General features: G+C 49.3%; 1 protein-coding gene across 2 annotated transcripts in view; it reads right to left on the bottom strand.

The window, feature by feature from the left end:
- Positions 1-25,605, bottom strand: part of IL21R (interleukin 21 receptor) — a 33,758-nt gene extending 8,153 nt beyond the window's left edge. Inside the window, exons 1-4 of one of the 2 annotated variants that reach the window (XM_039257518.1) lie at positions 25,038-25,605; positions 5,852-5,916; positions 2,807-2,909; positions 54-253 (exon numbers count right to left, since the gene is read on the bottom strand). In XM_039257518.1, the coding sequence (XP_039113449.1) occupies positions 54-253; positions 2,807-2,909; positions 5,852-5,900 (352 nt within the window). In that variant the 5' untranslated portion in view covers positions 5,901-5,916; positions 25,038-25,605. Of the gene's footprint in view, positions 1-53; positions 254-2,806; positions 2,910-5,851; positions 5,917-20,487; positions 20,528-25,037 lie in introns of those variants that run through there. The other variant, XM_039257519.1, reaches the window with a different exon arrangement.
- Positions 25,606-25,951: the final 346 nt, after the last annotated feature.

Genomic DNA, 25,951 nt, shown 5'->3' with positions numbered 1-25,951 from the left:
GGCCCAGCCCCCACCTGGGCTCCCCTGGGCTCCGGGGCCCGAGGGATACTCACTGCTCTTAGCCAGGACAAAGCTGCCACACTCCTGGGAGTAATTGCCAGATTGATCTGTCATGTTGACGCTGAAAATGTCGTCGGCCATGAAGTGGAACACGTCCATGTGGCACGTGTACTCTGTGTGCGTGGCATTGTGCGTGGACCGGCGGAGGCTGCAGGAGGTGACCTCGTCCACAAGTTCTCCGTATAGGTCTTGCCTTCAAGGACAGAGCAGCCAGTCACGGCTGGAGGCCAGGGGGGCTCAGCGCACAGAGCCGGGGTGGAGGGCCAGGAGGGATTGGAGGTGAGGCTGGGGGTCACCTGGTCCACCAGCACTTTCCCAGGGAAGGTGTTACCTCCCCCGCAGCATCCCTAATGGACTGTGTCCAGGCTTGGCTTGCATGCTTCAAGGAACCAGGAACTCACCACCTCACCTAGGGTAGGAAACCTCAACTTGCCGAGACTGAGCCTAAATCTATCCCTGTCAATTCCATCCACTGGATCACTGTCCAGGATAAGGGCCAGAGAAACCTCACCCCCTGCTCTGGGTGAGATTCCAGGGAGGCTGTGGACTGTGGGGTCGGGCAGGGGGAGGGTACTGCTCTGGCCTTTTAACTCCCACTGAGCAATACATGATGGGTTTTGAGGTGTGTATAGGACTTCACGAGGTATTTATTTCCCTACCTCCACCTTCAGGCTCTGAACATGACCACCCTTCAGGGCCACTATGGATGTGTGGACTCTGTTCTTTGCTAAATATTTCTTAGGATAGAACCTTCTGCTCAATAAATGCACAACTCTTCTTGCACAGGAGCCTGGGGGACCTTGAAAAACTCATCACTCACAGGCCTAAGCCCCTCCAGTGACTTCTCACCACCCCTATGGGTGCCTGCCTCTCACCTTCTTTGCTCGTCATTCTGCCTCACGTGGACTCACTCTCATCCGGCCACACTGACTGCATTGTTATTCCTCAAATCCAGCAGACATCCTCCCCCCCCCCCCCCCCCCCCCCCCCCCCCGGACCTTTGCACAGGCAGCGCCCTCTGCCTGGAATGCTTGCTCCCCTGCTCCCTGGCCGCTCCCTCATCTGAGGCGGCCTGTCCTGACCATCTGTCCCCACATCACCCGCTCTGTGCCCCCGTGGCCCAGGTTCCCGGTCCCTTTCACTGCTATCAGACAGCAGCCCAAGGCTCGTCTGTGTGACTGCCGTCTGTCTCCCCAGGCACCCCCCACTGCAGAACTTCCCGGCCTCACTGGCCTTGGGCTCTGCTGGGCCCCCAGGGCCTAAGAGCGCCTTGCAGGAGCTCAGTAATGTGCTCTGAACGAATGCATGAACGCATGCGCGAACGAATGAGTGAATGAATCCATGATGACAGCGGAAAGCCAGCTATTCCAGATCCGGAGCAAAGGATGTACAGAGCCCCTCCCCCTGAGCGAGCTCTGCTCCACCCCCTGAGCTGTGTCCTCCACTAGGTCCTGAGCGCTGGGCTTCGTGTCATCTCCGCATTAATTAGGGCAAGACCCCTGCTAAGTCAGATGGGCCAGAATCCAGCTCCACCCCTGTCCTGGAGGTCTGATGAGGCTCCTCCTCCCCCCTCCCCCCCATACGGGGTGACATCTGACCAGCCCGGGCGCCTTAAGCAAGAATCTGTTACATCATTTAGCGCCTTACCCTTGATGCCTTCTCTTGGTAATTTTCCATCCACTGACCCCAGCTGCTCCTGGGCTCTAAATCCCCACTCATCCTTGTATTTGGGGTTGAGCCCGACCTCTGCCCCCCACCCCTACCCTGCAAAACCCCAGACAGCAGCTCCTGTGCCTACCTGTGGGCAGTGGTCCTGAATAAAGCCTGCCCCACCCATTCTTAAATGAGGATCCTGAACAAGTTTTCCTTTAACAATACAGACTAACAGGGACCGGTGGGTTTGGAATCAGGCTGCCTGAGTTTCAACCCCAGCTCCACCACTCGCTGGCTGTGTGACCTTGGGCTCCACCACTTGCTGGCTGTGTGACCTTGGACAAGTTGCATCACCTCTCTGAACCCCAGTGTCTCCATGTGTAAAATGGGAGTAATAATTGTGAGGATTGGAGGTGATCATTCACATGGAACACATAGCAGGTATCCGCGAGGCACTAAGTGCTCAAAAAAAAGAGGGGCGCCTGGGTGGCTCAGTCGGTTAAGCGTCCGACTTCGGCTCAGGTCATCATCTCACGGTTCGTGGGTTCGAGCCCCTTATCGGGCTCTGTGCTGACCGCTCGGAGCCTGGAGCCTGGAGCCTGTTTCAGATTCTGTGTCTCCCTTTCTCTCTGCCCCTCCCCTGCTCACGCTGCCTCTCTCTCCTCTCTCTCTCTCTCTCAGAAATAAATAAAACATTTAAAAAAAAAAAAAGAATCATGTGGGAGTCTGGTCATCGCGGGCCTCAGCATTACCATCGGGCTTGCGTGGGCTGGAGAGTACGGTTTGGAGCTGGACAGAGCAGCCCCGTTCCTCTCTCAAGCGCATGCTCCGGAAGCATCCCTGAGCCCCGTGCGGCCCTCCAGGAGACGCCCGCGATTCCCAGCTCAGCTTCTCTTGGGGCAAAACCACCGGCTACTGGCAACATTGCTGACAGGTCCCTCTGGAAGTGGCGGCTGTTATTTAATTGCCAAACCACGTGCCCAGCCCATTGTGGGTCCAGCTGGGTCTGTGGTCTCCTGTGGCCCCGCTCCACCGCAGCCCCCCCGATGTCCTGAGCAGCACCCCCCAGGGCCGCCAAGGCACGTCCACTTACCAGGTGAGGGTAAGCGTGCCCGGGTGCAGGGTCCATGTCTCCAGGGTGCAGGTGACTGTCTGGAAGTAATCAGTGTAGCAGACGAGGTCCAGGCAACCCCAGGCTGGAAGGTTGGGGACAGAGAGGCCGTGGTGGGGGGCTGGCCAGAGGGCGAGTGGAGCCTCACTCCTTCACCCCCTCAAGGGCTGGAGGGTGAGTGAAGGCAGGAGTCCCAGGGTCAGGACGAACATGGCAACCCAGGAGCCACTAAGATGTGGGCCTGGGGAAGGGGGTCTGTCCCTGCCACCTAGAAATTCCTCGTGTGACCCCCGAGTTTCAAGACTAGCTATGGAGACAGGACATTCTGGATGTGAAACATAACCTAAGCAGACCCCCCCAGCCCTCTCCCTGCTGAACCCCATGTCCAGCCACCAGCTCTGAGTCCCTCCTGGCCAGTGTCCCTCTCGGTGGCATGTCCTGAACTCCCCAGATGCAGGGGCGAATCTGCAAGTCCTGCGAGAGGGATGTGAAAGGTCACCGGGAACACAGCTGGAAAATGCTGTGTTCCCCCAACAAGGAGGAGACCTCTGCTTCACAACAGCTGGTGCAAGACAGGACAGGGACCTCCATGGGGCTGGAAGGGCGTCGAAGGAGTAAGAAAATATCCCCAAACCAAGAAGCCTTCAGTCTGGGTGACTCTGTCAGTTAAGAGTCCGACTTCGGCTCAGGTCATGATCTCATGGTTCATGGGTTCGAGCCCCGCATCGGGCTCTGTGCTGACAGCCAGCTCAGAGCCTGGAGCCTGCTTCAGATTCTGTGTCTCCCTCTCTCTCTGACCCTCCCCTGCTCATGCTCTGTCTCTGATAAATAAATGTTTGAAAAAAAAATTAAAAACAAAGAACAAGAAGGCTTCAAATACTTTTGCCAAAATGTATTCTCCCTCTGGACAAACCACTGCCACTGCCAAATGACACAGGCCATTTTGTTGGGAGATTCCATGCTCTCCTACCTCCAACATGAATTGCTCCCCTTGATTCTAAAAGCATAGGTGCAACCACAGCCTAAATTCACATACATGTCTGACAACATTTAATAACTTTTAGCTCAGCTTTGTTTCGTAAGATCAAGTGCCAACAGTACCATTTCCCCTGCCCCCAACCCCTCAACTATTTACCAGAAATGTGTTCCCCTTTTTAAGTGGATTCATTCTTAGTGGCTTTTTCCTATTTTTCCTTCACTACTGAAAACCCAGGGGGCCTCAGGTTTAGGTCAGAAGCCAGATGTGGGGCCGAGGAGGCCGTCGCCAGGAAATCCGTCAGCAGCGGCCACCCCATTTTACAGCTGAGACCCTGGAGGCCTGGGCCACACCTCCTGTCACTCTGGGTCTGGATCTGGGTCTGGGTGGTGGAGACCCTCACCCAGGAAAGGAAAATCTCATCTGACTACCTTCTGACGTCTGCAGACACTGCAGGCATTACTAATCGATCACAGCACTCGCTCTCTCCCTTCGGTGACCCTCAGAACCCTCCTCAACACAGTTCTCCCTGGGGCCACCACCAGGGACCTGAGTTGTGGTAGGGGGGCCAGCTCTGAGAGGAGGGGGAGCCCAAGGCCTGCTGGTGGGCATGGGGTGGGGGGTGCAGCACGGGTTGGGGGGGCAGGCAGCGCAAACACTCGGAGAAAACCTCTTTTCTCTTGCCCTAGGCGGGGCCTAAACCCCGGGGCCACAGAGGTCATGGTGTTGGCCTCATCTTCTCCCAGTTTATGCCCTGGTTATTCACCCTCATGATTCCAGAACTTGGAGAGGAGCTGCCGTTCCCAGCTAAACTCGAGGTCACCAAGGGACACGGTGTGTCCCAAACTTGACGTGAAACACTGGGGAGGGGACAGCAGCCATTAAACCGGCGTGGACGTGGCATCAGGGACCCAGTCACCTGGCCAGTCGCCCAGCCCCAGGGTCATCCCTTGCCCCAGGGCCAGCAAAGTACGCAGGAGGCGGGAGAGGCCGGGAAAGCGGGCATGTGACTCGTGACTGCTCCAAGTCCCTGTTTGTGAGCCAGGGACCCTGGCCCCTGTGGAGGGCGTGGGGTTATGTAGGTGACACCATGCTGGTGCAGAGTGCGCTGCCTGCATGGGGCGCTGATTCAATTAAAGCAACAAAGCAAAGAGGCTAAGCCCACGGGGGTGAGGCAGCCTTAGGATTCCAGCTGTGCTGCTGCCTGGCTGTGTGACTGTGGGCCGGTCCCTTAACCTCTCTGAGCCTTGGTGTCCTCGAGTGAGAACTGGACGTCCCGGCAGCACGGGCCGCACGGGGCAGTGAGGGGATGCCGGCACCTGGGACACCGCGGGGGACGGTTATTTGCACCCACGGGGCGGGGCACCCTGGCGGGTGACCTAGCACGGGATGCTGGTCACTCAGAAGAGGAAAATAAAAGAGCCAGACATCTGTTTCCTGAAGCAGCTATTTGAAGCGCTGGGTCTTTTTGGTAAAAACCAGAGAGAAATTCAGAGTCAGCAGAGAGGCAGCTGAGGGACCCCTGCTTCCAGTCCAGCCCCCATGTGAGCCTGGAGGCTGCGTCCCGCCTCCTCTGGGGAGGCTTCCTGGATTTCTCAGCCCCGGCTGTGCCCCCAAGCCAAACTGCTGGCCTTTCCCAGCCTGGGTCTCTGACTTCTCTCCCTCCGGCTACTCTGGTCTCCCCCTGCGCTTTCCCCCCACTGGGGACCATCCATGATTGATCCTATGATTGCTGAAAACCATCTCTCAGGAGAGTCATTCCATGGAGAGAAACTGCGGTTAGCCCAGAGGCAGGACTTCCTCACCCTGAGGAGTGGGAGCTGCAGAAAGGAAGGATCAAGTCTCTTATCGCCTCAGTGGGACCCCAGCTGGTGACCTGGGCCACGCGGGACTCCCACTAACCACTTCTGGCTGACGGAGCTCTGCGGTTGGACGGGGTCAGGTTGAGGGCACAGACGCCACGGCCCCTGCCCCGGGGCTTGTAGTGGTTCCCTGGGTGCCACAGCCATCCCCATCCCCACCCCCCGCAGACCTTGGGGACAGCTACTCACCACCCTGGAGCACCAGCAAGAGCAGAGGGGCCGCCCCGCCCCGCGGCATGCTGCCTCTCGGGGTCCTGGAAGAGACGCACAGTGAGAGGGCGGTCCCAGGCCCGGGGACAAGGGACCCTGAACAGCCTCCCTCCCTCTGGTGCTTTCCCTCCCTTGGAAGACCTGTCTCCAAGATTCTTAGAAGAGCAAGAGTTTGAGGAGCCCGTGGACACTGCCAAGGCTTCCCACCCCGCGAACCCCACCTCCCCCACTTTCCTGGCCCCTCACACGGTCCCCAAAGAGAGGCGGGGTTAGAGGGGGAGAGGCTTGCTGCACTCCTGTCCCCAGACACCTATGACGGCGGTACTGCTGTGCGCTGTGCAGGAGATTAAACGTGGGCATTTATCCCTCGAGGAAGAGAGAGGCGGGAGGCAGGGCGGGAAACTGGTTCGAAAGCGGTATTTGACAATAGAGATCGTGAGTCCTTTTTGCCCACGAAACATCTGCGTGGACGTGAGTGTAGTGGGAGACATGGCTCCTCACTGAAGAACAGACCCAAGGTTGGCCCACAGAGGCCCCTCCTGGATCCCAAAGATGAGGTTGGCCCGGAAACAAGGCTTCCCACTCGGACACAGAGCCCAGGCTAGTGAGTGCTCTAGAAAGTCCGCGGGGAACCCAGGCCGGCCCCGACCCAGAGGCGAGTCCGGACCCCCGGACCCAGCCGAGACAGAGCAGAGGCCTCTTTGGAGACCGGCACGGCCTGCCCAGGAGGAGTGGACACTGGTGCCTGAGGCAAGGGCCACCCACCGGGCTGGCAATGCCAGGCCCTTGGGGGCACTTTGCCCACTGCACCCCAGCTCTGTGTCTGCGTACAGAGGTGGCAGCCGGAGGCCAGGGGGTTCGCCGCTCAGGCCCAGGGGCCCCGCCCAGACTGGCCACTGGGGTCAAGACCGTAGCTGGAATGGGAGCCTAGAGGGATGACCCCGGCGGGAACCGAGCTGTGTGTGTGGCTTCTTCCAGACAGCATCCCTGAGCCCGCACCCCCTCCCCATCTCAGGTTTACCCAGTCCCTACTCTGGCCCTGCTCAGTGTTCCCCCTGCATTCCCTAACGAGTCACCAAGCAGGCAGTGGCTGAGAGGTTTGGATCACCGGCCGTGTGGCTCCGGGCTGGTCACTTCCCCTCTCTGAGCCCTAGAGAGATGGGAAAGCCTGCTTCCCGGATTCTTGTGAGAGTTCAAAAAAAGCGTTTTGCAGAAAGCCCTGGACATGGCCCCTGACACACAGCCACTCAAGACACAGCTGTGACTGGTAGAGAATTTAGAGCATCAGACATCGAGGGACCCCGAACACTCTAGCCAAGAGGTCCCTAAATTTCTCACTTTCAAAATATAAGCCATATTTGTAGACCGTGTGTACTGTTGTTTATTTAATGTTTTCTATGAATGAGCTCACTTAAAAAAACCTAGCTCCAGCAGGGCGTCTGGGAGGCTCAGTCAGTTAAGCATCTGACTCGATCTCAGCTCAGGTCATGCTCTCATGGTTCGTGAGTTTGAGCCCCGCATCAGGCTCTGGGCTGGCAGCTCAGGGCTTGCTTGGGATTCTTTCCCTCTCTCTCTGCCTTCCCCTGCTTGCTCTCTCTCTCTCTCTCAAAAATAAATAATAAATAAAAACTTCAAAAATATCTAACTCCAGACTCATCCTAAGCAATAAAATCCATAGCTGTGTATTTTTTTGTAACTCGCCTTAAAAATAAATAACATAGCTATTAAGATAAAATAAGGGTGGTCGGTGAGCAATGGGTGTTGTATGTAAGCAAAAAAAAAAAATCACTGAAGTCTGTACGTTAACTAACTAAAATTTAAATAAAAAGAAAATAGAACAAGCTAAAATAAATCATGTTGGAGCAAAAAACTTTTAAATCTGCTTTAAGGCACCTTGACCTTGCCTGGACCAAGTCCTGTAGGAGCCCTTGATCACATGTTGAGGATTCACCTCTCCTCACAGGGAGCGGGGCTTGTACCATATCCCCCCCTCCCGGGCATGTCCCGCTCCACAGATGGGTACCTGACCAGACCTGGCCAAGACAGCACCCCACCTGCTTGGCCGCTTTGAATGGGTCAGGGATGGATACCGACCCAAGTGCGGCAAATGAGGACAGTCTGGGATATTTCATGAACTCTTGTACAAAGAGGTACTTTTCTGGCTGCCTGGTGGAAGCTGATAGTCATCTCTGTCCCCCCTTGAGGAGAGCCTGCCTGAAACCTTCTCAAAACCTTCGAAATACAAATCCAGAGTCCTTGTGGCATTATTCGAGGAGCTGGATCCAGCTATATCTGATGTCCACCTCTGGACTTTTTATTTATAGAAGCTGGAAGAAAAAAAGCACACCCTATTTTGCTCAACCATGTTGGATTATGTTTCTGTTGCTGGCCACCAAAGATACCTGATATAGTGAAATAGAGCAAAGGGCCCAGAATTTGAAGCCAGAGTATCTTGGAGCAAATAATAATAACAGCTTTTCTCTGGTCGTTTCTTCTCTCTGACCTCGGTTACTATCTCTAAAATGGGGACAATCATGCCCACTGCACCTGGCAGTTAGGGTCAGTGGAAAACAGATGTGACAGTGCTCTGTGAACTGTAAAGTATGACACAAGGGTGCTGGGTTCTTACTGACCAGCTTCTGTGAATTACTCAGCACCCCCTTAGCACCTGAGGCCCCACCATGCCTCTCTGCCTTTGCACAAGGCAAACTCTTGTGCTGAGTCTTCTCCTTGAACACCTTTCCCCCTCCCGGCCCTCTAAACTCAGTCTTCATGGCCGCCTTGCTCTACCTTTGCATGTATGAAGCCGCATTGGAATGTTCCAGAACTCCTGCCACTTACTGCCTTTAAGGTTTTTACTGGCGCTATTATCTACTTGCTAACGAACTTTACCTTGCCTTCCATTTTTGGCTCCAATAAACATGTCCCAAAAGAAAATAAGTCCCTGCCATCAAAAGGTAACAGGTATGAAATCAAGAGACCGTGTGTACCTCGGTGGTTAAAACACAGACTCGCGGCCGGCCGGCCTCAATTCAAACCCCAGCACTGCCATTTACAGGCGGTGTGACCTCAGGGAAACTTCCTGGGCCCCAGAGTCCTCATCTGTGAAATGGAGATCATCCTAACACTACCCACCTCAGAGGGACCTTGGGAGAAGTACATTAGTCAGAATTTGTAAAGCTCTGGGAACCGTGCCCAACACAATTGTAGATGTTATGTGTGTGTTTCTTAAACAAAATGGTTGGTCAGCTGTAAAACTAAATACAAGGAAAACAAAAGACAGTAACTGAATTTGAGGGAGATGCCATCTCCTGCTTAAAACTTACAAGTGGGGAAATCCAATTTGCGTCCATTTAAAAGGAGGATTAAAGACTATCAAAGAGGTGTCGAAGGCAAAATAGTACCAAATTGAGATTCTCACCGCCTCTCGGGTCAGAGGATTAAAAGAAGATAGAAAAAGGTCGAAACTTTTCATTTTGAGGGTGCAGGGACATTTAACACCTAAAATGAGCCGCTCGGTTTGGGAAACGACAGCCTCAAATGTGAAAGGCACGGAGCAGATACCCATCACTCTCCCTGCCCCATGTCTGTCCCTTTGCAGGCCTTCTCTCAGGCCGAGTCCTGAGGACAACAACACTTTCTCTCCAAGGACACACCAAAGCACCAGGGGCGCCCTCTGAGCGAAGGGCAGAAGGTACCCTAAGCCCCTTCCTGCTGTGGGACCCGCTGCGGCGGCGCCTACCTCTGGGGTCTCCTACAGAGGAATGCAGGGTGCCTGGTGTAAAGTTGGCCGGATCCCAACTGTGCGTCCTTGGGCAAGTTCCCGGCCCCTCTGATTCTCTGTGTTCTCATCTGCAAAATGGGGTCATGCTTCTTTGCTGCAGGTGTGTTGCAAGTACTAAATCCATCCTTGCCTGTGGAGCGCGGGGGCACAGTCCGGGATGGAATGGAGCCCTGGAGGGGTGTTTATCCTCCAGGCTCGGAGTTCAGGGGACTAGGAGTTCAGACTTAACAGTCATCTTTCGTGAGGCTCTAGGGAAGTGGAGTCGCTTGCACGTAGGAAATCAGCTTGAAGCAGGTGCTCCGGGACCAGAGAGCGCTCAACTTCACAACCAACAGAGAAATGCAAATAAAACCCACAATGACACACCGTTTAATTTTAGGAGGTTGGTGAAAACTCAAAGTCTGACAATATCACATGTTCTGAGGACGTGGCGTCATGGGAACACTTAATGACGGTGAGTGGAAATGTAAGTTAGTGGTCTGGAAAATCATTTGGCGTGGTCTAAAGCATTTGAGCAAGGGCTTGCACTAAGGCAGCCATTTCACACCTATGGATGCCGCTGATGAAACTCGGGCACACGTGTACAAGAAGCACACACAGAAACATCGAGAGCAGCATTGATTTTAATAGTGAAAACCGGAAACAACCTAAATATCCATCAACAAGTGGATGGAAAGATCAACTGTGATGTGATCACTCAATGTGGAAATGAATCCTAGGTCCACACAACAAAGCAAATGACTCTCACAAACAAAATGCACAGTGAACATAAAATAAAATAAGAATACCTGCATAGTAATACCATCGATGCCACACTTAACACTGTGTAAAACTGTTCTCTCTGTTTTGTTTAGGTGAACATACATGTGTCTTGGACATATAGAGAACTTCAAGGGGGTGATTAAAAAAAAAATCAAACATTGAATAGTGTAGAAAAGGAGGGGATGTGTTAGGGGTGGTATGCAAAGGTCTCAACAGTTTGGTAAAACTGAGCAAGGCTAGGGCACCTGGGTGGCTCAGTCGGTTAAGTGTCCGACTTCGGCTCAGGTCATGATCTCACAGTTTGTGGGTTCAAGCCCCACATCGGGCTCTGTGCTGACAGCTCAGAGCCTGGAGCCTGCTTCGGATTCTGTGTCTCCTTCTCTCTCTGCCCCTCCCCTGCTCATGTTCTATCTCTCTCTCTTACAAAAATAAATACACATTTAAAAAAGAAGAAAGTAATTTATTTCACTTAACAATAATATCAAAAAGAATAAAATAGAAATTTAACAAAAGTGCAAGACTTGCACAGTGAAAACTACTAAACATTGTTAAAGGAATGATAGAAGACCCAAATAAATGGAAGGCTATCCCATGTTCATGGATTGGAAGACTCAGTATTGTTAAGATGACTTCCCCAAATGATCAACAGGCTCAAAGTTATCCTTATGAAAAGCCCAGCTGGCTCTTTTGCATAAGTTAAGAAGCTGATCTTAAAATTCATATGGAGATGCAAAGGGCCAGAATAGTCAAACTAATCTTGAAAAAGAAGAACAAAAATTGAAAGACTAAGACTTCTCAATTTCAAAGCCTACTATGAAGCTACACTAATTGATACAGACCTATATATAGATCAGTGGAATCAAATTCAAAGTCCAGGAAGAAACCTATACATTTGTGTTAAACTGATATTGACAAAAGTGCCGAGATAATTTGATGGGGGGAAAATAGCCTTTAAAACAAATGGTGCTGGGACAATTAGACATCTACATGCCATAGAATGACATTGGACTCCTATCTCACACCATATACAAAAGCTAACTTGAAATGGATGGAAGACCTAGCTGTAAGAGGTAGAACTATTAAACTTTAAAAATAGAATACAGGTGTAACTCTTTGTGACCTTGTATCACATAGTAGTTTCTTAGATATGACACCAAAACTACAAGCATCAAAGAAAAAATAGACACATTGGACTGTTTCAAAATTTAAAACTTTTGTGCACAAAAAAACACTACCAAGAAAGTGAAAAGGCGATATACAGAATGAGAAAAATGTTTTTATTTTTTATTCTTTTAAAGTTTAAATGAAGAGACAGAGACAGAGAGAGTAAGCAGGGGAGGGGCAGAGAGAAAGAGGGAGAGAGAGAATCCCAAGCAGGCTCCACACTATCAGCACAGAGCCCGACATGGGGCTTGAACTCCCAAACTGTGAGATCATGACCTGAGCCAAAACCAAGAGTTGGATGCTGAACTGACTGAGCCACCCAGGCACCCCTGAGAAAAGATATTTTTAAATGATATATTTGTTAGGGCTCTAGTATCAGAATATAGAGAGAACTCTTACAACTCAAGATCTAAAAGACAGTACAAGTTTAAATTGTACAAAATATTTGAATAGAAATTTTTCCAGAGAAGTTATACTAATGAACAATGAACATATGAGAAGATGCTCATCATCATTAGTCATTAGGGAAACTCAAATAAAGACCACTTCACACCCACTAGATGGCTATTTTAAAAACAGAAAGATTAAAAGTGGATGAAGATGTAGAGTTTGGGAATCTTTATACATTACTGATGAGATTATAAAATGGTACATTTGCTGGGGCGCCTGGGTGGCTCAGTCAGTTGGGTGTCCAACTTCAGCTCAGGTCATGATCTCATGGTTCCTGGGTTTGAGCCCCAAATCGGGCTCTGTGCTGACAGCTTGGAGCTTGGAGCCTGTTTCAGATTCTGTGTCTCCCTCTCTCTCTCTGCTCCTCCCCTGTTTGCACTCTGTCTCTTTCTGCCTCTCAAAAAATAAAGAAACATTAAAAAGACTTAAAAAAAAAAATAAAACAAACTGGTACATCTGCCATGGAAAACAGTTTAACAGTTTTTCAGAAAGTTAATATAGTGTTACCACATGGCAAAGCAAATTGATGTCTAGGTATACAGTGAAAAGAATTGAAAACATATGTCCGTTAAAAAAACCTCTGTACATGAATATTCATAACAGCCCCAAACTGGAAGCCAGCCCCAGGGTCCATCCACTGAATGGACAAAACATAGAATATCCATAGAACAGAATATTATTCAAGCCATAACGAATGAAATATCGATACATGCTTCGACACAGATGCGTCTTGGAAACTTATGTGAGGTGAAGAAGCCCGGCACAAAAAGCCACATCTTGTATAACTCCATTTATACAACATTTCTAGAATAAGCAGAACCCTAGAGACAGAAAGTAGATGAATGGTTTCCAGCCAGGGGCTGGAGATTTGGAGGGAGGGAGAATGGTGGGTGATTGCTAATGAGTAGGGTTTTTTTTTTTTTTTTTGAGTGATGAAAATGTTCTGCTGTTAACAGTGGTGATGATTGTACAACTGTATGAATATACTAAACACCACTTAATAGTACACTTTTAAAACATAAATTGGTGGGGTGCCTGGGTGGCTCAGTCGGTTGAGCATCCGACTTTGGCTCAGGTCATGATCTCACAGTTTGTGGGTTTGAGCCCCGCATCGGGCTCTGTGTTGACAGCTCAGAGCCTGGAGCCTGCCTCTGATTTTGTGTGTCTCTCTCTCTGTGCCCTGCCCCTGCTCATGATCTGTCTCTCTCTGTCTCTCAAAAATAAGTAAATATTAAAAATAAATAAATAAATGCATAAATAAAATGTGAATTGTATGATATGTGAATTAGATCTTAATTACAATTTTTAAAAATGCAAATCTTTAAAAAAAAGATATATTTCAAACCAAAAAAAAAAAAAAAAACACCGCCCTGAGAGAATTTGTTACTAATAGACTGTCTCTAATAGGTTGAATCAAAAGATCTATTAACAGTGAGTTTTTTTGGGCAAAAGAAAAATAACACCAGATAGGAAGCAAGGTAAGATAGAAAGGAATAAAAAGCAATAGAGAAGATTATAACTATAAATGAGTAATTATTGTTTAAAATAATAGTGATACTGAAGGTTAAACTGTATGCAGAATTAAAACACATTACCATGATGCCCCAAAGGTAAGAAGGAGTGAATAAAGTTAAAGGTCACTGTATTGTCTGGGAAATGCTATAAGTACCAACATAAAGTAGACTCAAAAAAAATTTTAAAAATCATATTGTAATCTCTAAGATAAGCACCAAAAGAATTATAAAAGAAAATATAACAGAAAGGAAACATAGAATACTAATATTTTAAACTTTATTCTTCTAAAAATGAAACAAAGAAGAAAAAAGGAATAAAGAATAGATAGACAAAAGGAAAACAAATAGCAAGGTGGTAGATTTAATCCCAAACACGTCAGTACCTTTATCAAATGTAGGTGAACTAACAATGGAATGAAAGACGTAACTTTGTATCAAAACTTGACATTAAGTGGCACCTGGGTGGCTCAGTCAGTTGACCATCTGACTCTTGATTTTAGCTCAGGTCATGATCCCAGGATCATGGGATGGAGCCCCATGTTGGGCTCCCCACTGAGCTTAAAGCCTGCTTAAGATTCCCTCTCTCTCCTTCTGCCCCTCTCTCCAGCTCATGCTCCTTCTCTCTCTCTTTCTAAAATAAAAAAATAAATAATAAAAATAAAATTTTAAAACCTTGACATTAAAAGAAAGTAAAATTATAGGTCAATCTTTCTCATGAATATACATATAAACAAAATATTAACAAACAAACATAATGATATATACAAAAGTAGATAAACCTCATTATCACATGAAGTTTATTTCAGGAATACAAGGTTAGGTTGGCATTTGAAAATCAGTAATCTATTCCATCACATTAGCAAAATGAAAAAGAAAATGTATATGATAACTTAATAGGTCCAGAAAACACGTTTAAAAAATTTTAACACCCATTCGTGATTTTTAAAACACTCTCAAAAAACTAGGAATGGAAGGAATCTAGCTTGATCTGATAAGGGGCACACACATCCATGCATGTGCACATAATATACACAACTAATATCATCTCTAATGGTCAAATACTGAACATGATATACCTGAAGGCAAGAAAAAGGCAAGAATGTCTTGTGCTGGAGGTCCCAGTCCATGCAATAAGTCAAGAAAAATAAATAAATTTATAAAGATCAGAAAACTATAAAGATTGAAATGTATAAGGATTGAGCACCTAGGAAAGTCCAGATACTTAATAAACTATTAGAATAATAATTGTTAAACAAATACTGAAAATAAGATCAATATAAAAAATCTACTGTATCTCTAAAAATCAACAAAATTGACAAACTCTTAGCTAGACTAACAAAAGTGAGAGAAGACTCAAATAACTAAAATCAGAAAAGAAACAGAAGACATTACAACTGATGCAACAAAAATAAAAAGGATTCTAAGAGAAGACTATAAATAATTATACACCAACAAATTCAATGATGTAGAAGACATGGATAAATTCTTAGAAACATACAAGAATACAACACTAAATTGTGAAGAAATAGAAAATCTGAGCAGACCTATAAATAGTGAGGAGGTTGATTCAGTAACCAAAAAGTTCACAACAAAGAGAAGCCCAGGACCCGATGACTCCACTGGTAAATTCTACCAAACATTTGAATAAGAATTAATACCAATCCTTCTCAAACTCTTCTAAAAAACCAAAGATAAGAGAACATTTTATGAGGGCAGCATTATACCAATATCTAAGCCAGACCAAGAAAACTCCAAACCAATATCCCTGATGAATACTGATGCAAGAATCCTTGACAAAATACTAATAAATGGAATCCAACAACATATTAAAATGATTATATGCCATGACCAAGTGGAATTTGTCCCTGGGATGCAAAGATGATTCAGTATACAAAAATATACCACATTAACAGAGGAAAGGACAAATACCACACGATCATTTCAACTGATGCAGAAAAGGCATTTGACAAAATTCAACATCTTTTGATAATAAAGATATTTACCAAACCAGGAAATTACCTCAACACAATAAAGGTCATATATGAAAGCCCACAGCTACCCTCTTACTCAATGGTAAAAAACTGATATATTTTCCTCTAAGGTCAGGAACAAAGCAAGAATGCCCACTCTCACCACTTCTATTTAACACAGTATTATAAGTCATATTCAAAGCAATTAGCAAAAAAATAAAAGGAAGAAGTAAAACTATCTCTGTTCATAGCTGACATGACCTTATGTAGAGAAAACCCTAAAGATTTTACACACACACACACACACACACACACACATGAACTATTGGATTAATTACCAAATTCAGAAAAGCAGAATGATACAAAATCAACACTCAAAAATCAGTTGCATTTCTATATGTTAACAATGAACAATTCAAAAAGAAATTAAAATAATATCATTTATAATAGCATCAAAAATAATAAAATATTTAAGAATAAATTTAACCAAGGAAGTGAAAGACTTGTACTCTAAAAACTACAAAACATTGTGGAAAAAATTAAAAGAAGGCACAAATAAATGGAAAGACATCCCATGTTCATGGATTGGAAGACTTAATACTAAAAATATCCAAAGCAATCTACAGACTCGATGCAGTTTCTGTCAAGATCTCAATGCCATGTTTTGAAGAAATAGGTAGAAAACCATCCTAAAATTCATATGAAATCTCAAAGGACCCCAAATAAGCAAAGTAACCTTTGACAATTAAGAACAAAGCTACAGACCTCACGCTTCCTGATTTTATTACCAAGCTACATACTACTAAGCTACAGTAATCACAGTAGGTATAGACATAAAGACAGACATATAGGTACTGCTGTAAAGACAGACAAAGTAGGTATTGGCCTAAAAACAGGCATAGAGATCAATGGAGCAGCATAGAGATCAATGGAGCAAAATAGAGAGCCCATAAATAAACCTTTGCATACATGACCAATGAAGAAAGGACAGTCTCTTTTTGGGTGTTGGGAAATGAAAATGCACATGCGAAGGAATGAGCATGGACTCTTACAACATACATCAAAATTAACTTAAAATGGGTTAAAGACCTATATGTAAGACTTGAAACTATAAAACTTCTAGAAGAAAACATAAGGGAAAACTTCAGAACATTGGGCTTGGCAATGGTTTCTTGGCTATGGCACTAAAAGCACAGACAACAAAGCAAACATAGACAAACAGGACCACGTTAAAACCCTCTGCATAGCACAGGAAATAATCAATAATAAGGTGAAAGGGCAGCCTAGAGAATGATAAAAAATATTTGCAAACTGTATATTGAATACATGCAGAATTATGAACTCCTACCATTCACTAGCAAAACAAAACAGAACAGAACAAACGGCCTGATTGAAAAATGGCCAAAGGTCTTGAATAGATATTTCTCCTAAGAAGATTGAAGGAAAAAAAAAAAGGCCAACAGATGTATAAAAAGATGCTCAATATCACTAATCATGAGGGAAATGCAAATCAAAACCACAATGAGTTATCACTTCACACCTAGTAGGTTGGATACCATGTTGGTGAGAATGTAGAAAAACCATATCCCTTATGCACCATTTGTGGGATTAGTAAATGGTGTGGGTGTGATGGAAGACAGTGTAGAGTTCCTCAAAAAATTGAGAAGAGGACCACCATAGAAACCAGCAACCCACTTCTGAGTAGGTATCCAAAAGAATAGAAAACATGGTCTCAAAGATACTTGCACACTGATGTTCACCACAGCATTAGTCCCAACAGTCAAGACGTGAAAGCCACCTAAGTCCGCCAACTGGGGAATGAATAAAGAAAATGTGGAACATACACACAATGGAATATTATTTCGCCCTAAAAAAGAAAGAAGCCTACAACATGGATGAACGTCGAGGACATTATGCTCAATGAAATAAGCTAACCACTAAAAGACAAACACTGTATGATTCCACTCATATGACATATCTGAAGTCATCAAACTTGTAGAAACAGAAAGTAGAATGGTGGTTTTCAGGGGAATGGGGGGGAGGGGTGATGGGGAGTGGTTCAATGGCTATGAAGTTTCAGTCGTGCAAGGTGAAAAAGTTTCAGAGATCAGTCAGACAGCACGCATACACTTAACAATCCTGTACTGTTCTATACGGTCCCTGTAAAACTTGTCAACAGGCTAAAAAGTATGTTACTAGTTTATGACATTCACGGCTGGGATGCTCTGTCTTGTGCTTACAAGATTCGAGATTCGCAGATGCAGGGATCTACAAACATTACAATAACAAAGGTAAGAAGTCCCCAGCTGGGTTTGGCACCTATTTCTTCCTATACCTGAAGCTCCAGCTTCAAAAAGTGTGTTAACCAAGTTAAAAAAGTGTGGAGGAAATCTAGTGTATTTCTATGCCAAGAACAAATATGATTAAAATTCTACAGTTTGCACTGGCATAAAAAATCAAATACTCTAATGAGCTCCCGTGAAAGAGGCATGGGATCTCTACACAGACACCCATAAGATGCGAGTAACATCAATTTTTAAAGATATATATAAATGGAGGAACATAAATGTTCGTGAATTCGAAAATTGAATTTTTTAAAGATGTTGTTCTCCCCGCATTAGACTAAAGTTTCAAATCTCAAGTTTCAAGAAAATCCCCAGCAAGATTTCCTTTGGCGGAAATTGACAAGCCAGTGCTCAACTTGATATAGAAATGCAAAGATCTGAGAAAAAGTTTAGACGATCAAAAATAATATGGTATTGTTGCAAAGGAAAAAAAAAAAAACCCTGGCCAATGGAAAAGAATAGAGTCCAGAAATAGACTCCTGTTTATAGTCATTTGGTTTCCAGCCAAGACACCACTGCAAAGTCACGGGGGAAATATGATTAAAAAAAAAAAAAAAGGCAGTAGATTCATTGGATATTCATATGAGGAAAAATAAACACTGACCCTCCACTTTACATCATACACAAAAATAAACTTCAGATATTTTGTAGGCTTATTGTCAGAGGTAACAGCATAAAACTTCTAGAAGGAAACAGAGGATAATATTTTCACAACCTTAGGGTCGAAGGCACTTCCTAAACAGCACATAGAAGGCTCAAGCCATAAAGGAAAAGACTGATAAATTGAACCTCATTAAAATTAAGAATTTTTGTCCACCAAAACATTTCATTAAGAGGCTGGAAAAGGGGCTGAAATGGGAAGAGATTATACCTGTATCTATACATCTATAGGTTTCTTTTATAGAATTATATATGTAATTCCTATATTTTATATAGTTACATATTATATGACATATAATATGTTATATATATGACATATAGTATGTTATATATCATTTTATATATCTGTAATATATATATAACTTGCATGTGTATGTATATATATTCATACACACACACACATATCTGTATCCAGAATATATAAAGAACTCCTAAAAAACAACAATCAACAAGGGCACTGGGGTGGGTCAGTTGGTTAAGCATCCAATCCTTGATTTCAGCTCAGTTCATGATCTCACGGTTTGTGAGATCAAGCCCCGCATCAGGCTCTGTGCTGACAATGCAAGAGCCTGCTAGGGGCTCTCTCTTCCCCTTCTATCTGCTCCTCCCCTACTTGCTCTCTCTCCCTCAAAATAAATAAATAAACATTAAAAAAAAATTTTTTTAAACACAACGATAAACAGCACAAAATTCAATTTGGGGGCGCTTGGATGGCTTAGGCGGTTAAGCGTCTGACTTTGGCTCAGGTCATGATCTCACAGTCAGTGGGTTCGAGCCCCGCATCGGGCTCTGTGCTGACAGCTTGGAGCCTGGAGGCTGTTTCGGATTCTGTGTCTCCCTCTCTCTCTGCCCTTTGCCGGCTCAATCTGTCTCTGCCTCTCTCTCAAAAATAAATAAACATGAAAAACAACAACAACTCAGTTTGGAAAGAAAGGAAAAAAAGCTTAAAGGGACAGTTCACCAAAGACATCCAGACGGCCATGCAGCGTAGTAAAAGTTGCACATGACTCATCATGCAAATTTACACCTCGGCGTGACACCGCTACACATCAACCTGGAAACGCTAAAGCAAAAAAGGCAATTCCGCGTTCGCGAAGGATGCCAAGTAACCCAGACTGCTCCGTCTCTACTCAGTTTTCTGGTGCCTGTGCAATTCGGTATGACCGCCTCGGACACTCATGCTGAACAGGACCCCACTTCAGGCTCGGCGTGGGATGCTGACGCACGCAGACATGCGCCAGAACGTTCCCAGCAACATTATACAGCCCCTCACCCCGAACTGGAAAGAACCCAAGCTTCACTTGCCCCCTGTCTCCTTTCCCTCACTGATGATTCAGGGACGGGATTGTTGAGTGTCACAGGTCAGCTGTCACCTCCAATGGGGTTCGGGTGGGGATTGGGGCTTGAAAGTGAAAGGTAAGTGAGGAGTGTGGTAAAAGCAAAATGGCCCGTTTCCCACAGGGACCAAGGAGAAATGAGGTGGGTGAAGAGGGACTCCCCAGCCGTGCCAGAAACAAGAGCTGACAGGTCGCCCGATGGGGAAGTGTCAAGACTGAGGGACTTCCCGAAAGGGAACATGGAAGAGAGGGCTCCCAGTTTACCCCTGGTCTTCAAGGACCTCTGCCCACCGGCCTTCCTGCTGGCCTCCTCCCCCATCCAGCTGCGGCCCTTCCAACCTCGTCCACCTTACAGCTGGAGCATTCTGTGGCTCCCCATTGCCCTTCAGAGAAGACCCCAAGTTCCTTAGGCCGGCATTCAGGACATTTCAGGATCGGCCCCCCCAACATTCCCTCCGACCCCCAGCATCATCCTGGGGCTGCAGGGACGCCAGACTCCCGACAGCCTCACCACCAGTCCCCCTTCATCCGCCTTCCTCGCCTCTGCACGTGCTCTTTCAGCCACCGGAACTCCCCCTCCGGCACCCGCCCCCCCCCTCCCCCTGCCAGGCAGACTGAAAGCCTCCTACTCAGTTTTCAAAATCCAGTTCAGGTGTCACCTCGTCTGTCAGTCTTCAACTCCCTCCAACGAGGATGAGTCACTCCTTCCTCTGGGGTCCGTCCCTCCACCAGAGGACACTGCTCGGGGCGTTTTCACGGACATTCTGAGCAACAGCCAGGTGAGGACCATGTATCTTTTAGCTACTGCTGAAACGCCAGCGGTGAACTAGTGCCTGACACACAGCGGATGCTCAAAACTCTTGTGACATGAGTGGCTACGTGAAAGGGAGAGCTTTCTAGCGTAATGGAGTTTGAAGCTCGCCCTCAAAGTAAAAACCTACATAAACTGCACACTCCGAAATTAACTGTTATTCTTTCTGACTCCTCGTGCTTAAATTTGGTGCATTGAGCATCTTTAAGTAGCCGATGAGGATAAAATCTCCAGTGCTCTGCCTTTCCTCCTCTACCTCAGGGCCTTGGCATATGCCTCTGTCGAGAAGATTTTTCCTCGTGCTTCTCTGCTTCCTCGTCCTCTGGTTTCAACTTCAATGTCGCCTCCTCAGAGAGGTGCTCGCCACTGGCTGATCTGGGTCTCCCCTGCAGCTCTCTGGGCCACACATCCTTCTTCACAGTTGTAATATTAGGATCAGTTCAGTAAATGCTTCTGTTTTGGGGTTTATGACCTGTGTCTGTCCCAGAGCATAAGCCCCCAGAGGCTGGGGGATTATTGCAAAAAGAAAGTATCCTTAGTGCATAGAACGGGGCTGGGAACTCAGTAGGTGCAAAGAAGGGCAAATCAAGAGCTGCTGTGTCCAGTCATGCAGCAGCGGGCCCACGGGCAGCCCCCGAGAGGTCTGTTTCGCCATCAGCTTCATCACGGCCCCCAGGAACTTCCCTGCACCCTAAGCAACACCCTCAGCCCCCAGACTCTGAGCAGTCACGACAGCTGTCATCAGATTAGTAACAAGGAACATTCAGAGAGGGATGGCAGGGTGCCCAGGGTTGTACAGAAAGGTCTTGGCCAAGCAGAGCTCTCAGGCTGGAGAAGAATCAGCCTGGGGGCCCTAGATCAGAAAGGAGGCTCTGCCACTAACCCAGAGCGGACCCTGAGGTGTATCCATTCCTTTCTCTGGGCCTCAGTTTTCCTGATCTATAGAACGGGGCAGCGCCCTGGCCCGGCCGAGGCAGTGTGAGGCAGGCACAGTGTAGGCGTGTGGGTAATGTTGGTTATTTTTTACAATTTTTTTTTTTTTTTTTTTTTTGCCAGTGGCAAAGGGTGAGCTGTGGGTGTCTGAGGACAGAGGTGTCAGGACCCTGGGGTCCTATTAGTCAGTAGGAGCTGAACAGCTTGGGAAGGTCCTATCCCAACGTGTCAGTCTCCCAGCCGGGCCGGGATCCCTGTCCACGAAGCCTCTTTTAGCGTGAGCAACTCCGCCCAGCCTGTGCACCGGCTCTCTCCAGCCGCCTTCCCGCCAGACCAGGAGGGGCTGGTGGGAAGGCAGAGAGAGAAGAGAGGTTTGCAGCTGGGGGGAGGAGGGGGGGCGAGGGGCGGGGGCAGAGCCGGCAGCCTGCCCTCTACGCCCCCCTGCCTGCCAGCCCCTCACCAGTCTGGCCTGGCCAAAGTAGGCTGAGCGTTATGGACTCGTACAGGAGCAACTCGGCAGGCCCTAGTCCCAATCTACGTCCTCGAGCCCTCTTGCAGACGAAGAAACAGAGGCCCAGAGAGGCCCAGGACCTTGCTTATGGTCACACAGTGAGGAGGGACTGGACCCTGAGCAGGGAGCCAGGTTGGAGTACTTGCCCCACCTCTCTGGGGACAATTGGGCGGCCGGGCCCTTCCTGGGGGCTGTGGGGACCAGTGGGCTAGGCTCCCTGCTGCAGGTGTCCGGGCCTTCGGGGGCATCGGTGGGGCCCCTGCCTGCACCCTGGGGAATATTCTCAGGTTGCTTCAGAAGGTTCCAAGTTTACTCAGATCCTGCATATGAGCTGTCATAAAAAGTCCCTTTGGCCAGGCGCCAGGGTAAGGAGTGGGGGCGGTGGCATCTGTGAGCCAGGGGTGGGGGTAGGGCTCCTCTCTGCTCCCCCCCAAGCCCCGCCCCCACATTTTGGGGTGGCCTAGAGGGGCAGAACGGGACAAGCGGGAGAGGAAGGGGCTCTTCTTTGAAGCGTCTGCTCCCCTCTCTCCCCTCTGCTTCCTTCCTTCTGCTGGCGAATGACTCCCTGGGCGACCCTGAAAACCCTACCGCTCTCCGAGCCTCAGTTTCCCCAGCTGTGAAATGGAGAGTAAAATCCTCATAGGAGCTATTGTTTATTGAGGGCTTACTATATGCCAGAAGTGATGCAGTGTGTTCCAGTGACTGACCAGATAATTATTACCAGCAACCCTTAAAGTAAAGCTTAATTGCTACTATTTCTTGTGAGCTGCTGCAAAGCCGGGCTCCCCTCCCTGGCGCGGGGCCCGTCTGTCTGCAGCACTGAGTCCCCAGGACCTAGGACAGTGCCTGACACCCCAGTGGGTGCTCAGAAACTGCACGTAGAATAAAACCTCACGACAAACCGGAAATGGATGTTAGAGACGGGGACACGGAGGTTCAAGGGAGGTGAAGTGGCTTACTCAAGGTCACACAGGTACTAGAGGGCGGAGCTGGGGCTCCACCCAGTCCTGGCCGCCGAAGCCCCGGATCACCACTGGCGCTGTGCGGGTAAGCAGGTGAGGGTCCCGCACCCCCTACCTGCCTTCTTCCCTTCATTCATTTATGTATCAGGCACCAGGGAGGAAAGTGGTGCGTCTCGAAGCTTCTGGTGCCTTCCCTCTTTCTGTCTCCTCTTGAACGAGTCTCCTCCGATTGCCCACGAGCCTTTTGTGGTCCCCACCCCCGCCCCCACCCCTCACTGGATAGGTGGGAGCCTAGGGCTCCGGCTTTGTCTTGTTCACCCCACCCTTCCCGGCTCTCGATTCTCTTCTTCTCCTAATACTCGATTTTGTTCTTCTCCTAATACCCCACCGAAAGCAGGCAATCAGGGCTCTCCCTCCCCCTCTCAGAAGGGCACTGGAGACTATGAATCTTCCTCCTATGCCATCCTGTCTGACAGGTGTGGCCCTGCCGTCAAGCAGACCGGCGGCCCAAACCCAGCTCTGCATCACAAGGCCACAGGGGGCCCGAGATCCTTGATCTCCTCATCTGTGAAATGGGCGGAATGAGGCTGCCGGCCTCACCTGATATAGTGAGGATCATGGGAACCCCTCAAGTGCCAGCAGTGTGCTGAGTCCCGGTACCAGGAGGAGCAGACCATTGGGGACTGGGGGAAGCCGGACCGCGGGTGCTCCAATGTGCCCCCACCCCTTCTACCGCTCTTGGACACTGGCCCCCCTCCACCACGGGCTCCCCTTCCCGGTGGTACAAGCCGCCTTCCTGGGCAGATCTCTGACCAACAACTTTCATATTTTTAAGCCCTCAAATCCTCACAACTAGCCCCATGAGGATGAAGCTGTCTTCATCCCCATTTTAGAGATGAGAAAACTGAGGCTCTGTGAGGTTGGAAGAAGCACAGAGACTGGCCCAAGTTCTCCCTGCTAGGGAGTCGCATGGCCAGCTTTGGAACCCGCCAGGTTTTTCCCCGCTCGGCCATGTGCTTCTATAACCCACCCGCGTGCTTCCCCACCTCCCTGGGGAGTACAGATGTCCTCCGGGGACCAGTCTCTGACTTTGAATGCTCCCTGCCCGGGTCCCCTGTTCCCACCGAGCACCCTGGCTATTCCTCCAGAAGTCCAGCGTTCCCACCAGAGGCCTCTCCTCCCCCCACTGCCTCCTCTTTCCTCTCCTTTCCACCTGTCAAGATTCAGCCCAGGCCTCCAGGCTCGGCCTCCCTGCCTCCTGGCTTCCCTCTCTTCTGCGCACACAGGGCCCTTGGCTTCTCACCATCGGCCCCTCCCCTGTGCCTCAGTGAGGAGGCAGCGTGGAGGACAGGGCCAGCCTCCGAGTCACCTGCCCAGCCTATGCCCAGCCTGCTATGCGCTGTTGAGTCTCCTTGGGGCAATCGCCTGCCTCTCAGAGCCTCTGTTTTCTATCTGTGAAATGGGCATAGCAATCTATTTCGAGGGCTTAGAGGACACGAAGAAGCTAAAACACAGAACCTGACCCCCAAATCGATGCCCCTGCCCAAAATGGGCCCCCAGAAGCGTCCCGCCGTCCCGCCCGTGCCCGCCCCGGCCCTCCTCAGCTGCCGGGGACCGCGATGACTGTGGCACCATGTTCGGCCTGGACCCAGCTTTCCGCCCCCGGCCCCGGCCTTTTGGAGCTGGATCCCCCAGACAGCGCGTGGGGTCAGCTCAGCCATGTCCCAGCCCCCAGGCCTCCTGGCCTCCAAGCCTCCAGGCCTCCTACAAATGCCCGAAAAGGCCCTGTGGGCGTCCTGGGCTGGGCTGCGCAGGAGACTCCAGCCCCAGCTCTGCCAGCCTCCCTGTCCCCAGCTGTGATGAGGGGGCAAACCCCCTCCGTGTCCTCCCACCTCGGGCAGAGAAGGCGCCAGAACCACCCCCTCCACGCCTCACGAAGAACAGTGGCGGGAGCGGAGTTACCTGCCGTCGCAGCTTCTCCCTCAGGAATCCATTCTGTGTGTCGGGGACCGACCGGTGGGCTCTCCGGGCTGGGAGCCCGCCTCGGTGTGGGGCTGGGGGACCAGAGTCAGAGGGCGCAGGCCGGTCTCGGGGTTGGGGATCCGCAGCCTGCCCTGAGTCACAGCCAGACAAGCGTGCCACCTGTCACCGGGACGGATGGCCGGGGCTCGGGCCGGCGGGCCACACAGCGGGCGCCAGCTGGGGTCGCAGGCAGCGGTCGGTCACATCCCAGGGAGGCCACGCACAGACAGAGGGCAGAGATGGGCTGCACCGGGGAGCCACACACCGCAGGCCAGGGCTGGCCAGACAGGCAGACGGACAGACAGGGGAAGTCAGGCAGACAGGCAGGTGGCCCGCCAGGCAGACCCAGAGAGAGACAGACAGGCAGGCAGGCAGACAGACAGACAGCCGTGTACTGTCAGTCACAGTCAGGGAGGAGCAAACAGTCGGCCCCGGAGCCCACGGGTCACTTGGCAGAGGCCCACTGGTCTGTCAGAGCTTGGCTGCTAGCCTGCCCCGCCGCGTGCGCAGGGCGGGGAGGAAGGGGAGGATGTGGTGAGCGGCTCTCCCCGCAGGCCCTGCCCACAGAGCAGCTGGCCCCTCCCCAGGGGGTGAGAAAGAGGTGGGAGGGGGCCGGGCCCCTGGCAGCGCCCTCCGATCAGCAAAGGTCACCCGCTAGGAAGACATTTGAGGCCAGCAGGGTGGTGTCTGCCTCTTGCGGATGGGTGATATTATCCACACACACACACCCCCCGGGCTCCACCCCAGGCCTCATGGTCATGACCTAAGAGGCAGGCAGGGCCCGTGAGCCACTGCTCTCACAGACCAAGGCTCAGAGGGTGCAGAGGTGGTGTGAGTGGGAGATCCCCACTAAC

Source organism: Hyaena hyaena, unplaced genomic scaffold (assembly GCF_003009895.1).
Source record: "Hyaena hyaena isolate Hyena2069 unplaced genomic scaffold, ASM300989v1 scaffold_624, whole genome shotgun sequence".
NCBI lineage: Eukaryota > Metazoa > Chordata > Mammalia > Carnivora > Hyaenidae > Hyaena > Hyaena hyaena.
The sequence above is the reverse complement of the archived record's forward strand: the minus strand, read 5'-3'. Positions and strand labels throughout refer to the sequence as shown.